Source organism: Chrysemys picta, chromosome 19 (assembly GCF_011386835.1).
Source record: "Chrysemys picta bellii isolate R12L10 chromosome 19, ASM1138683v2, whole genome shotgun sequence".
NCBI classification, from domain to species: domain Eukaryota; kingdom Metazoa; phylum Chordata; order Testudines; family Emydidae; genus Chrysemys; species Chrysemys picta.
The window spans coordinates 18,817,296-18,830,679 of NC_088809.1; the positions used below are offsets into that span (position 1 = coordinate 18,817,296).

The following is a 13,384-nucleotide window of genomic DNA, read 5'->3' on the forward strand; positions in this document are numbered from 1 at the left end:
ATGGCGGCGCCCTCGGCCCCGCGGCCGCCCCGGCCCCGCAAGGAGCCGCAGCCGCTGGTCATCCCCCGGAGCGCGGCCGAGGAGCAGCGGCTGCGGCTGGAGCGGCTCATGAAGAACCCGGTGAGCAGCGCCGAGCCCCCGGCCCGCCCCCCGACTGATTCCCCCGGCCCGACCCGCCGCGCCGAGCCCCCGGGACCGGCCCCCGGACTGATCCCCCGGCCCGACCCGCCGCGCCGAGCCCCCGGGACCGGCCCCCGACTGATCCCCCGGCCCGACCCGCAGCGCCGAGCCCCCGGGACCGGCCCCCGACTGATCCCCCGGCCCGACCCGCAGCGCCGAGCCCCCGGGACCGGCCCCCGACTGATCCCCCGGCCCGACCCGCAGCGCCGAGCCCCCGGGACCGGGCCCCCGACTGATCCCCCGGCCCCCCCGGACTGACCCGCAGCGCCGAGCCCCCGGCCCGGCCCCCGACTGATCCCCCGGTCCCCGGCCCGACCCGCCGCGCCGAGCCCCCGGGACCGGCCCCCGACTGATCCCCCGGTCCCCGGTCAGAACCCGCCGCGCCGAGCCCCCGGGACCGGCCCCCGACTGATCCCCCGGCCCCCCCGCGAGCCCTTGGACCGGCCCCCGACTGATCCCCCGGCCCCCCCGCGAGCCCTTGGGACCGGCCCCCGACTGATCCCCCGGTCCCCCCGCGAGCCCCCGGACCGGCCCCCGACTGATCCCCCGGATAGACCCGCCGTGCCGCGCCCCGGGCCCCGACTGATCCCCCGGCCTGACCCACCGCGGCGAGCGACCGGGACCGGCCCCCGTCCCACTGTTCTCAGCTCTACCCAGGGGCACGTCAACCTTCCCCCCTCCCCCGCGGGACTGATCCCCCTTCATGCCCTGAGGCATCACAACCCCCACTAGCTGAACCAAACTCCCCTTCCCTCACTGATCCACATCCCTCTGCTGGGGGCTTGGACCACACCCTGTCTCCCAGGACTGGTCCCACTTGTACTGTCCCCACCATCTCCATCCTGGGGCACCCTGATCCCCCACTCTGGGAATGAATCCCCCCTTGCTGCCCAGGGGCACCCCCACCCCCTCTGGGAACTGATTTCCCCCCCCCCCTTGCTGCCCTGGGGCATCACAACCCCCACCAGCTGAACCAAACTCCCCTTCCTTCACTGATCCACACCCCTCTGCTGGGGGCTTGGACCACACCCCTGTCTCCCAGGACTGGTTCCACTGGGTACTGTCCCCACCATCTCCGTCCTGGGGCACCCTGATCCCCCCTCTGGGAACTGATCCCCCCCTTGCTGCCCAGGGGTACCCCAACCCTTTTCCCCAACTGAACTTGCTCCCTGTTTTGGGGGCCCAAATTGACCCTCCCTGGGACTGGGTCCCCTTTGGGACTGACATCCCTCCTTATGCTGGGGGCCTGAACCAACCCCCCACGCGCCCCCTCCCTGACTGTTCCCCTATACCCCTTCGCTGGGGGCACCTTGATCCCTCCTCCCTGGCAGACTGATCCCTTATACCTCTGTGCTTGGGGCATCCTGATTCCTCCCCCTTGGGGGGATTAGTTCCCCCATCCCCTGTGTTGGGTAGACACTGTAACCCTCCATTCTGTATCCCAGGAGGAAATCCCAAATTCAGTATGTGTGGGGAGGGGTGGCTGGCACTGACCTCCAGTTCCCATTCTGGGGGTGTACCCTGACTCCTGTCCCTTGGGGCCACTGATCCCCAATTTTTCTGCTGGGGAAAGGAGCTAGCACAATTCTATTTCCACTAAGATCTGTGCTGACATGGAGAGATTCCACCATTGTGTGTATATCAACTTTCGATAATGCATTAAACCTTCACTCTCTGCCCAGAGGAGATATTGATGGTTGGCTTGTTTCTTGTTGTAGGATAAGACTGTTCCAATTCCTGAAAAACTAAATGAATGGGCACCACGCCTCCCCCGGAATTTGTGAGAGATGTTATGGGTAAGGGCTCTCGCTATTCTTCAAATAACTATAGATCAAATGGCCAATCCTAGATGAATGTGCAATAAAGACGGGGGAGAGAGCTCTTCTCCTGTCCACCTTTGTTAAGAAAAGCAGCAGGAATGGGCTTTTGGTAGCATTTTTCCAAGTGGTCCTTTTATTAGTCTACGTTGTGGCTGTTTATTTTCAGAGTGTAATGTGAACAGCACCTAAGCCTCCCCAAAACGGTCGTCTGCGCTTCTGACCATGTGGGTAGCGGCAAGGTGCTGCTATATTGATAGTAAGTAGTAACTCTGTCCTCCTCTAGGATCTCAAAGTGCTTTTGCGGATGCTAATTCAGACTTCACAGCCCCTTCTGTGAGTGTATTATCCCCATCTCTCAGAAGGTGGGAAACTGAGGCACATAATGAACATCTGAGCCAGGATCAACCTGGATCTCTTGATACTTAGACTTGAGCCTTGAAGACCATCCTCTGGTTTGGGACCGTGTCTCTGTTAAGTACTTTGCTGAATTGGGGCCTTAAAGAGGTGGTTTAGCAATCAAAGGGAAGGGACAGATCCTGCAGGTGAAGCCCCAGTGAGAGTCCGGGTGCAGGTTGACACCAGAAAGAGGGAACTCCAAGGATCACTTTGCAAAAGGGCAGGGGAAGCCAATTATATCTATAATACCATTATTGCCTTAAAAGGATGTGTGGTGAAAAGACTACAAAGGTTTCATTACCACTGTATTTGCTCTCCCTCCCTGACTTTGTATAAGACTTAGTGATGCATGTGGAAAGGGGGGCAGGTGGGAGGGACTGGTCTGTGTGTGCATAGCAGGACAAGATGTACCACACTGCCCAGTCAACCTACCGTTACTTGAACCAGGATGGGGGATGAGTTGAGTCTCCATGGCCCGTTCAGTTCTTAGAGACTCAGCTGAGACTGATGGCAAGAGGTCTAGTCAATGAACTGACGGTGGTGATGGTTTTGTGTTGTGAGCTGCTGACCAACCAACAGAAGCTGGACTGAGCCACTGGGGTCTCATAGCTCACTCTGGCTTTCAAACCCTGTTGACCTGGGCTGGATAAAAATCGATGATAAAAATATGCTGTTACCAACTTGTGATGGTCTTTACTTCCTACAGTCCCTCAGTCAGTTGTATCCCATATAGGGTGACCAGATGTCCCGATTTTATAGGGACACTCCTGATATTTGGGGCTTTGTCTTCTATAGGTGCCTATTAACCCCCACCCCCGTCCCAATTTTTCATGCTTGCTGTCTGGTCACCCTAATCCCATAGGCATCCGTTTGGGAGCATCTTAGACCAGGGACATTTTTAAAACTGGAGTTTTGTTAAACTCAGTCTCCAGACACACGCCCCAGGGCTGCTGAGTCCTTTCAGAGCACACCAGACTCTGCTTCCGCACCCTGGGCCATTCCCTTTGATCTCCTCAGCAGACGTCAGTGCTTAAAGGGGCAGAGTTTAGGTAAATCTTACTCTGACCTTCCCTTAGGAGGTGCTGTGTATACAGTGTGACAGGTTTGGGCCCTTTGGGGTGTCACCTGATGATGTGCTGGGGTGCCACTGAGTCAACCTATTCTGCCAGCCTGGGTTCCCTTTACCTGGCCTTGCTGGGCTAGGCTCACAAGCCTCTTCCAGTCAAGCACACAGGCAGGGACACACCCAGCTGTACAGAGAGACAGAGATCCGATCTGGAAAGATTCAGCCTTAGGGGCTCGCCCCAACACTCTGGTGCCCACTCCCTTTAAGGGGCACAAACCCAAAGGTTTTATGAAACTCGCCCCCTCCCTCAATGTGGAGGGAGATATGCACAACTCCCCCCCCCCCCGTTAGAAATTACATAAATTGGATTATATTATAAACAAGAAATAAGTTTATTCACTACAAAAGGTGAATTTTAAGTGAATATAAGAGAAAACAGACGAACAAAGCAGATTACTGAACCAATAAACCAAAGTACGCAAGCTAAGCTCAATAAACTTAAGAAATAGGTTACAAAATGTAAATTCTCACCCTAAATGTGATTTTAGGCAGGTTGCAAAGCTTCTATGGTTCAGAGTTCCAGTTATATTCCATTTCAGAGTGGACCCCTGTCTCAATCTGGACCCCTTCCTCCCGCCCCCCCGGCCTTCCCTTCAGGTGGCTTTAGCAATCTTTCTTCTTGGGCAGACACACCATGGAGAGGAGGAGCCATGTTTGCCTTTCTCCCCACCCTTAAATAGGATTTACATAAGGTGAGAATCCTTTGTTACCAAAACTTGACCCCTTCTCCCCCCCCTTCCCTTCCAGTGGAAAGTTACAAGAAGTGCCAGATAATGTTTAGTATCGGGTGACAAGACCACCTGACTCTGTAGTGTCACAGCGTCCATGAGTCAGTGGCAGTATGGAGCAGTCTGGAGGAAGGCCAGGCCTTTTCACAGTCCATTGTCCTCGCTGATGGGTCATCAGCCCTGTCTGGCTTTTCAAATTTGTTGTACCTGAAGTGTTAGCAGTGGGCTTCACCCAAGGTAGCATAGTTGAAATACAGATACACAGTCGCTATTCCTAACTTCAGGTACAGAAATGATACAGGCATACACATTGGAGAATCGCATTCAGTAAATTATAACCTTTCCAATGATATCTTACGAGACCCATCTTGCATAAAGTACATGAGTTATGTCATATTCATACAAGCATATTTTCATAAAGAATATGGAGTGAAACGTCACAGACAGTACTAAGAGTAGCAGACTATCTAATGATCCCTGTGCCGTTGGCAGGTTCTAGCGCTGGAGCCGGCAGTGGGGAGTTCCATGTGTACCGACATCTTCGTCGGCGAGAGTACCAGAGGCAGGATTTCATGGATGCCATGGCTGAGAAGGTAAGCGGGCCCCTTACGGCAGTCAATTGTCCGATTACTCAGTGTTCATTGCACTGTTTTTCTAAGAGTGTCTGAAATCAGACGAACTTCAAGCTGGCTGTTTTTCCTAATATGGGATATGGGCCCTGGAAAACCAGCGTTAACACATCTGGCTCTTTGCATCAGACCGTGCCATCCCCTTTCTGTAGTGGGTGACCCTGCTGGAGGTGGACTAAGCCAGAGTGCTTATGCCCCCGTTCCCAAATACGACTTAAAAATGCTTTAAAAATCAATAGAAACATGAGTAGATTCTTCCCAGCCAAAAAAGTGAGCAGCATTGGTTATGCTTCCTTGACTAACAGCCCTTCGCTTACAAAGACAGCATCAAAGTACTTCTGTAAAGTGAGGAATCAAAAATTGCACTCTCTTGGACTTGCTCTCAAGTCCTGGACCAGGGATACATCAACACTGCTCTCCCATGGATCTTTGTCCCTCAGCACATCTTTTAAAGCCACTTGATTCGTATGTTGCTGCTGATGTCTTCCATGTTATTCCCTCTTTTGCTATATAATTTTCTAGGGCCAAATCCTCAGGTTCTTGCTGCAATTGATGTTGATTGAGACCTCACTCTTTCCCCCTCCCCTCTCAGTTAAGGATCTTGGAATTTGGCTGTTAAATTTTACATAGAACATTTTTCTTATCAATACACACCTTTTAATATAAATAGGCACGCACACCAAACCTGCTGGCAAATCTTCCCAGTGTGTCTGCTAAGAGACTTCTCCCAACATCGAGAGACAATTTATATAATCACATTTTGTTTAGATTGTAACCAAAATGTCATATGATCAATTACAGCAAAAACTGGATGAGGAATACCAGAAGAAACTGGAGAAGAATAAGATAATTGCAGAGGAGCAGACAGCGAAACGCAGAAGGAAGCGGTGAGAGCAAATTGTTCCCGGGGGACTGAACACAGAAACTCTAAATGCTTTATGTCCTGCCTGTAGCTACGTACTATGGCTAAATGCTGTCTTCCACTCTCCAGATCTTTCAGCTCAGATGTCTGGCTACAGAGATCAGTTTCAAAAGTGTCACCATTAAAAGTTTCTTAAGTGAGTGTCTGTAGCACTTGGAGCCAAGAACTTTAAGTTCAGAAAATGACTGTGCATCTTGGGAATTTGCAGGGGTATGAGCCTGCAGAACAAAAGCGGATGACTTTGTAGATCAGTGTTCTGTATAAATCAACAGGATTTATTCAGCTCATTGTTTTATGTGGACGCTCAAAAAGACTGCAGATCAGATTTACTACTTAAGTTGACTATTTAAGTCAACAGTACTGTGTGTGCTCTCTTATACCAGTAATGAATTTAGCTCTGAAAATATACCAAATATATGGAACCACTGATTAATGTGAAATGTTTAAAACCACGTAAATGACTGCCATCCATCAGCATATATGGGATTGACACGGATAAATTCCTGTTAACAAGCGTACTCCAGGAATTGTATCGGAATGATGGAGGCATGTGAAGTCTGCAATCTTCGTTTAGTACCGTGTCTTTTTAAAACACCTAGAGGATTGAATTTTCAGGTGTTGAACCCCTGCAGCTTCCATTCACCACCACTGGAGGTCAGTGTTCAGGGTTCTAGTGACTGAAAGGTGCTACCAGCTGTTGAAAGGTCTGTGAAATTAGTTGCTGGTCTCAGTTAATGTATCTGTGCACAAATATCCACATCACAAACAGCCTTGTCACCCTTGACTGTTACTGGTCCCTTGTTAGCATTCTTGACATAAGGGCCAAGGAGAGAATGAGCCCTGGAGACTGAAATTCCCTCCTACGCCTAGAGGTGCTGCCTTTAAGTTAGAGCTGAAGCACGCTGCTGGGGAGATGTTTGTAATAGGTCAGTATAGTTAGAGAGATGATTTCAAGTTAAAAACTTGTATATAAAAATTGTTGTTATTGATAATGCCTTCTGTTTTTTTTTTTTTTTTTTTTTAAATGTTCAGCTTTAACAAACTGACTTCGCCATTCTGTTTGCTTTTGGGGCTTTTTACCTTGGATAATGAAAATAGATGAGTCACATTCATTTTTGTTTCATGTCTGTTCCATTTTCAGGTTCTCCTGTACTAGCACTTGCGTTGCAAGTCCCCCAGGGAAATGGCTAAAATAGAAAGTTTTCAGTTGGAATAAAAACAACTTGGGGACACTTCTGTTGGTCTTGTTTCGTCAAACTTTGCTCTCACTAAACGGAAATGTGAGGCCAGATTTGACCTGAACTTGGCTTTTAAGGTCCAAGTTTCAAATCTGACAGCAACATATTGTCTAACACATTAAAATGTACAAAAATATGGACATGCTGGAATTTTCAGTTACAAGTGTTTTTTCTTGTTTTACAGACAGAAGTTAAAAGAGAAGAAACTGCTGGCTAAGAAAAGTAAACTTGAGCAAAAGAAGCAGCAAGAAGGTCAGTGGAATAAAATTTCCCCCTTTTTCAGGGCTCAGTTCTGCTTTCCAATACAAGGGCAATAGCTGATTCTCCTCTCTTCCCCCCTCCCCCCCCCGCCCCCCCCCCCCCCCCCACACACACACCCTCTGAGCCTGCAGTTTGTACCTGTGTGATTGAGGACAAGCCAGTCTGTTAAACTTGAAATTTCAGTCCAACTTTCAAAGGCCCCATTGGAATTCACTTAGAATGGGAGCTAGGCTGGTAAATCATGTGGGGTATGTCTGCAGGGGCAGACAGACGCGCTAGCTCTGCTCCAGCTAGTGCACTCACAGGAGCAGTGTGGAGATAGCAGCGCAGACTCACCACCAGAGTACGGACCAAGAGGGTTGAGCGGGTGTGTACTCGGGTGGCTAGCCCATGCCACTGCCCATGCTGCAGTGTCCACGTTGCTATTTTTAGCGTGCTAGCTTGAGCAGAATTAGCGCGTCTGTCTGTCCGGGCTGGGAAGCAACTTCCCTGCTGCAATGTAGACATATCCTTAGGTGCTTCTGAAAATGTTACCCTTCATTCCAAATATCGCTGACCTACAAACTGGGTCCGTTTGCTCCTGAACTGCAGCTAACGTTGGTGTTTTTCTAAGGTGATGCTGTTGCAAATATTTGGCTCGGTCAAACTGAGAACTTGCAGAATTAGAGCATTTTACAAAAGGCATTTTTAAAAAGGAATCAGATGACATAAAAATAGTCTTGCGCACTGAGGACAGGGCAGAAAAATTAGAACCACACTGAGGAAAAAACTACATATTCTGTGGCCAGCCAGAAACTGACTTAGGGTACTGCATGTAAAAGAGTGATCTATTCCAGTACCATCCGTGTTCCACATGTAGAAAGAAACCTCCACAATTCTATAGCTGTTCTGTTTAAATCTGGAAAATCAGGTATTTTAGTACAATCAAGATCACTGATTTGAGAATCAAACACTTGCTCTAGTGAGAGCACTATAACTCATTTTTCTTAGAAATAACTGCACTTTGTGGCTTTGAATTATGATTCCACGGGAAGTCTTTGAGGGCTGTAGCAATGCTGACAGTTTTGCTAGATGTGTGACTATTTCTGCTTGTAAAACACACATTTATTTGAACCTGACATTTGCCAGCCTGTGACCTATTAAATCAGAGGGTCAATCCTTGGCGTAATTCCACTGAAGTGACACTACGGGTGGATTTGGTCCCTTGTTATCAGTTCGTTAGTTTGTTGTGGAGCTTGATCTCGAGGGGAACGTAAATTGCAGAGTCTTTATTTTGACTAGTGTCATATTTAACTAAAATTGTGTACTGGTGAGGATGGAATTGCTGCATCAGGGACTTGTGATGTGATGTGGAATCTTTCACAACTAGGTTGTTGGTTTGAACTAGCATCACAGTTGGCTGTAGCTGGCAAATGTCTTGGAAGTCTCAACAGAGGTCACACTCCCCTCTGTCTTCTAGAGAGAGCCCTTCCAAAGCAAGGTGGAAGTTTATTGGTTGGATTGGGTATGGAAGCTTGTTCTCTGAATAAATAGGACATCAGTCTCCAGGACTGTGAATCCAATTCCTGTCGCCTTCGCTTTTTTTTTTTCTTTTCTCCAATAAAGTGTGGTGCCTAATATCAAGCGACATTACACAGCTTCACCAGTTGGTGGCATCAAACTACTAAAAAATAAATGCTGTGGGCAAGGGTTGGCACTTGGGATGAGTACTGTTGTGTCCCAAACCAAATTCAGATGCAGGGGCTGGCGGAGGGATTTTGGATGAAGGGTCCCATTGTATCCAACCAAAGGTCATCATTGGGGTTCTGATAAATGGTCCCAGGTCTGGTCCTTCTCCAACAGATTGAAACCGGAGACGCTTTTCATGAACCTGGTTTGCAACACATACCCCAAAGAGCTCGGCATACTCCTAAGCAAGGCCAAACCTGTCAATCTGTTGCAGATCCCAGCCTAGGTATAAAATAGCTGTGATCTTGAACGGGCATTACCTAGTGGTACATGAAGTGCTAGTAATAACTAGGAGCAATGGGATACAATTAAGAAGATGCAGTGAGGGAGTATTCCTGAAGGTGTGATTTTTCTGGTGTGTCCATCATTTCATTTGGAAGCCTGTCACATGGGGCCTTTAAAATTTAACTGGACAAAACGTTGGTAAATACATGGTAGAGAGCAATCTTGCAGTGACCCTTTAGGATTGGACAAGGTGGGTAACCTAATAAGCTTTTTCTCTTCTAATTTCTGAGGTTACCCTGCTGTTTAATACATTGGCATGCACGCCTTGTTACAGGTAATCAACACGTTCTCTTTACCCCATTAGAGTCTGACCAGTCTCAAGAGCAACAGACCAGTGAGGAAGAAGATGAGGATACCAAGGAGGAGGAAGAGGAGAAGGAGGAGGATACAGAAGAGCCCAGCTTTGTGATGAGAAGATGATGATAATGCAGTGGCAGCTGGAAACAACGTTCATTACTTTATGTTCAGGAACACAGAAGCTTTCATTTCAGCTGGGCAGAACCCATTAGCATATGTTGTACCTGCTTGACAGTGGAGGTGTGACCTTCACATCTGAGTCCCAAAGGCTTTTGGTAGAAGGCTGCCAAATAAGAATATTTTCATAACTGCTTGTATAACTGCTGTGCAGTCTGCTATAAGGTTGCTCTAACGAGACAGCCACAAGCCTGCGTTACCCTAGAGTTCTTTCTAGCATGGCCCAAAGTGTTTTCTGGCTGAGATCTAAAACATATCCATCAACATTTAGGGCAGATTCTACCCTGAAGGCTGTGTACACAACATTCATTGAACTCAATAGGAATGGGATGTATGACTGAGGGCAGAATTTAGCCTGAAGTAAAGATTGGTCTGGGCCCAGACTTCCCCACACTGTGAGTGTTTTCAATTTGGGGTTTTGTATTGGGCCCGTCTCTAACCCGAATAAGTCGGTTTCTGTTGCTAGACGGGTGTGATAGGTATTTAAACAGAGAAACCCTTTTTTTATTGCTCAGATGTGCCCTATTACTTTCTTTTAAATTTTTCTATTAATAAAAAGGGAATGTCTGATTTCCTGTCTGCTCTTATTTGAATGTGATTTAACTAAAACAAGAACCTCTTGCTTGTTGTTTTTAAAGCTAGACTGAGGAGTTTTTAAAGAACATGATACTTTGTTTCATGGGGGGGAGAGAAGTGTGTGAAATTCCAGGAAATCTAGAGTTACAGTAAAGGAGAAATACTTAACACTATATGGCAATGCTGTGCCATCCCAGCCATGTTTGGATTAAGGGGATGAAGAGATGAGTAGTGATACTGACGCTTAACATGGAGATAACAGATTTGAGACTGTAGAGAGCTGCTGTGTATACTGTGCCTTTAATTTTCTGATAGGAGGAACTTTTTCTTCTCATTTTTCCAAAAGAAAGTAGGTCTGTAAACACCACAGAGCCAGTCATCTCTTAAGGGATAGCAGCCTCTCTTTCGATCATGCTTTGAACCTTGTGTTGCTGTGTTAAATGTTTTGTGGTCCTGGGACACGCATCCTTCTCTTAAAGACTGTCTTAGGGGCGGTCTCTGCAAAAAGCCCCAGCACAATGCAGCCTCAGGGTTGACGCACACTTGCAGGGCATCTTGCCCTGCCACTGTTTGAACTGTGCCCGTTTTGTGGAGCGAGGACTTTAGGTTTCAGGAGCTGTCAATCTAGCACCTTCCATCTGCGCTGAAAACTAAACCCCAAACCCATTATTGTGTTCATTGCCTGCAGCTTGAATTGAAGAAAACAACTTTTGTTTCTTTTTAACTTGGAAGTGCTGGTCATTTTTTTGAATGCTTTTAGTCCAAAAAGCCTTTGCTGATGCTAAGTTATGTAAAATAACCTTAAAAGAAAGGGAGACTATTAGATCAGCCCACTGCATCTGATGTTGCTGCCTGAAACCAGTTGTGGTGTTTGAGCAAGTGAATGTTATGTTTCTCTGTAAAGTTATCTGCATAACAGGGAAACAGACTTTGTCGCTTCCACAGAGTTTTTTCCAGTTCTTGAGGACTAGATCCCTTTCCTTAATGGCCTGTGGCAAGGTAACCTCTCCTTCAGTGGTGGAAAGCTGCATTGTGCTCTCTTGGGAGCTCATCGCTGCAGAAGGTGGTGCTGTAATGCCCTTTTTTGCTTTGTATGCTGTCTCTAGCCCATTCCCAATGCGGGGAATAGGATTGAAGAGACTGAATGATTCCATGATCAGTGAGACAAGGTGGGTGAGGTAATATTTTTTATTGGGCTAACTTCTGTTGGTGAGAGAGACAAGCTTTTGAGCTTACACAGAGCTCTTCTTCAGGTCTGGGAAATGTACTCCATGTCCCAGCTAAATACAAGGTGGAACAGATTGTTTAGCATGAGTGGTTAATGTATATTTCAAGGTGAAGTGGCCTGTCAACACCTGTCATGTGGGAGAAGGGGAAAAGAAAGGCAGCTGGGAGTGGGGCAGAGTGGCTGTTGTAGTGAGCCACAATTCCAGTGTCCCTATTCCGTCCATGATTTTTAGTGTCTAGCAAAGTTATTTAAATTCCCAGGCTCGTCCTTTGAAGGTATTGTGCAGATTTCCTTTGTGGATGAGGACTGAAAGATTTTTCACCCACAGGTGACAGGGTGTGTTTATCTTTTTTCCTTTTCCTGTGAGCTCACGCGAGAGCGTAGTGATTGCTTTCACCCACGTAGTTGTTGAGGCGTTTAGTGTGCTGGAAGGAGGTACGCTACACGTGAACAACACGCTGTGATCAGTGGCGTTTCCCCAGGGATCTTGGTACAGACATGAGTTAGAAGGGCTGTGCCCTCTGCTTGCTCCAGGCAGGCACGAGGGTGGGCAGACTTTCCACACTAGGATGATTTGTAGGTGACAGGTAAAACATAGATTGTTTCCCAGCCTGTATGTGGGGAAAGGGAGGGGAGGAGCATGAGTCTCATGAATAAACTATACCCTGAGGCATTGCTTCTCTTCTGAGCTGTCAAGTTGCTGGACTGAATGAAATGAATGGGGTTTTTCATTAATAAAAGGCATGTGTGTCACCGGAGGACTCTTGTCTGAATGGTGAAGATGGACTTGTCTATCCCACTACATTAGGGTCCAACTGCATTCAAGCTATGCTGCCTGGTTCTGTCGCCTTATGACTCCCTAACGACCTATAGCGAATTGTGTACACACACACATCTCCTTCCAAGAACATTAAGCTTGTATGAGAAACTCATCAAAGGACTGATGTTGCACCACTGAAGGTGAAATGTGTCCTGCTGTCTCCCTCGCTGGCAGTCTCTGGGAGGGCTGAATGTGTGCGCCAGTTCAGGCCATGTTTGGTGTATGTTGCAAGAAATCCTGCAAAGAACTGTATAAGCTACTTTAGGGATATGTTTCAATGGTGTCTCTTCCAGACCACAGACATTGTACAGTAAATATCGATGCAGTATGTTTGCCCCCTAAAGACGAAGAGCACCGTCTGCTGTGGTGATCTTATAAAAGAAAATTAGTATCATTATCCTCATGTAGAAAGGAAAACTGAAGTACAGCAGGGGAAGTGGCTTGTTCTGGGTCCCATGAAAAATCAGTAGCAGAAACCCAGGTCTCTGGATTTCTAGTCCAATGCAGTCCCAAATGAGGATTGGTAAAATAAAGCCTACAGTGGTAAAACTAAGCAACTTTCAGCATCTCACCTTGAATGAATGCAAAAATTGAACAACCTAAATGGTGAAAAGTCAATTAAATACATATTTATATTATTGTAGGGCTAGAAGTTATTTGGAGTGGTGCAGTCCCTTTAGTGGGCTTTTGCTGTGTGTTGTTTTTTTCTCTCTCTTCCCCTTCTCCCCTCCCACCCAGAAAACTGACTTCTGAAAGATGGGGATGACTTTGGGGGTCAAGCTGCCCTATTGTGCTACTTTGTCCTGGTAACTTCTGGTATGGAATCTCCATTTTCCTGCATCTCCTTTTTAAGTAAAGAACTAATACAGCCTCTTCCCTGCAATGCAGTCCCCCTCCCTGCTCTCTTGTGATGGGCTCCTACACGATTTCCTGCAGAGGCTATAGAGAGAAGACGCAGCACTCTGGCTTTGTT

General features: G+C 47.7%; 1 protein-coding gene across 1 annotated transcript; it reads left to right on the forward strand.

Moving 5' to 3' along the window:
• PRKRIP1 (PRKR interacting protein 1) lies at positions 1-10,357 on the forward strand. The gene is given in 7 exon segments (XM_005284424.4): positions 1-120; positions 1,899-1,941; positions 1,944-1,976; positions 4,743-4,843; positions 5,681-5,766; positions 7,224-7,291; positions 9,618-10,357. Coding segments are annotated over 7 exon segments (567 nt in total). The 3' UTR covers positions 9,734-10,357.
• Positions 10,358-13,384: the final 3,027 nt, after the last annotated feature.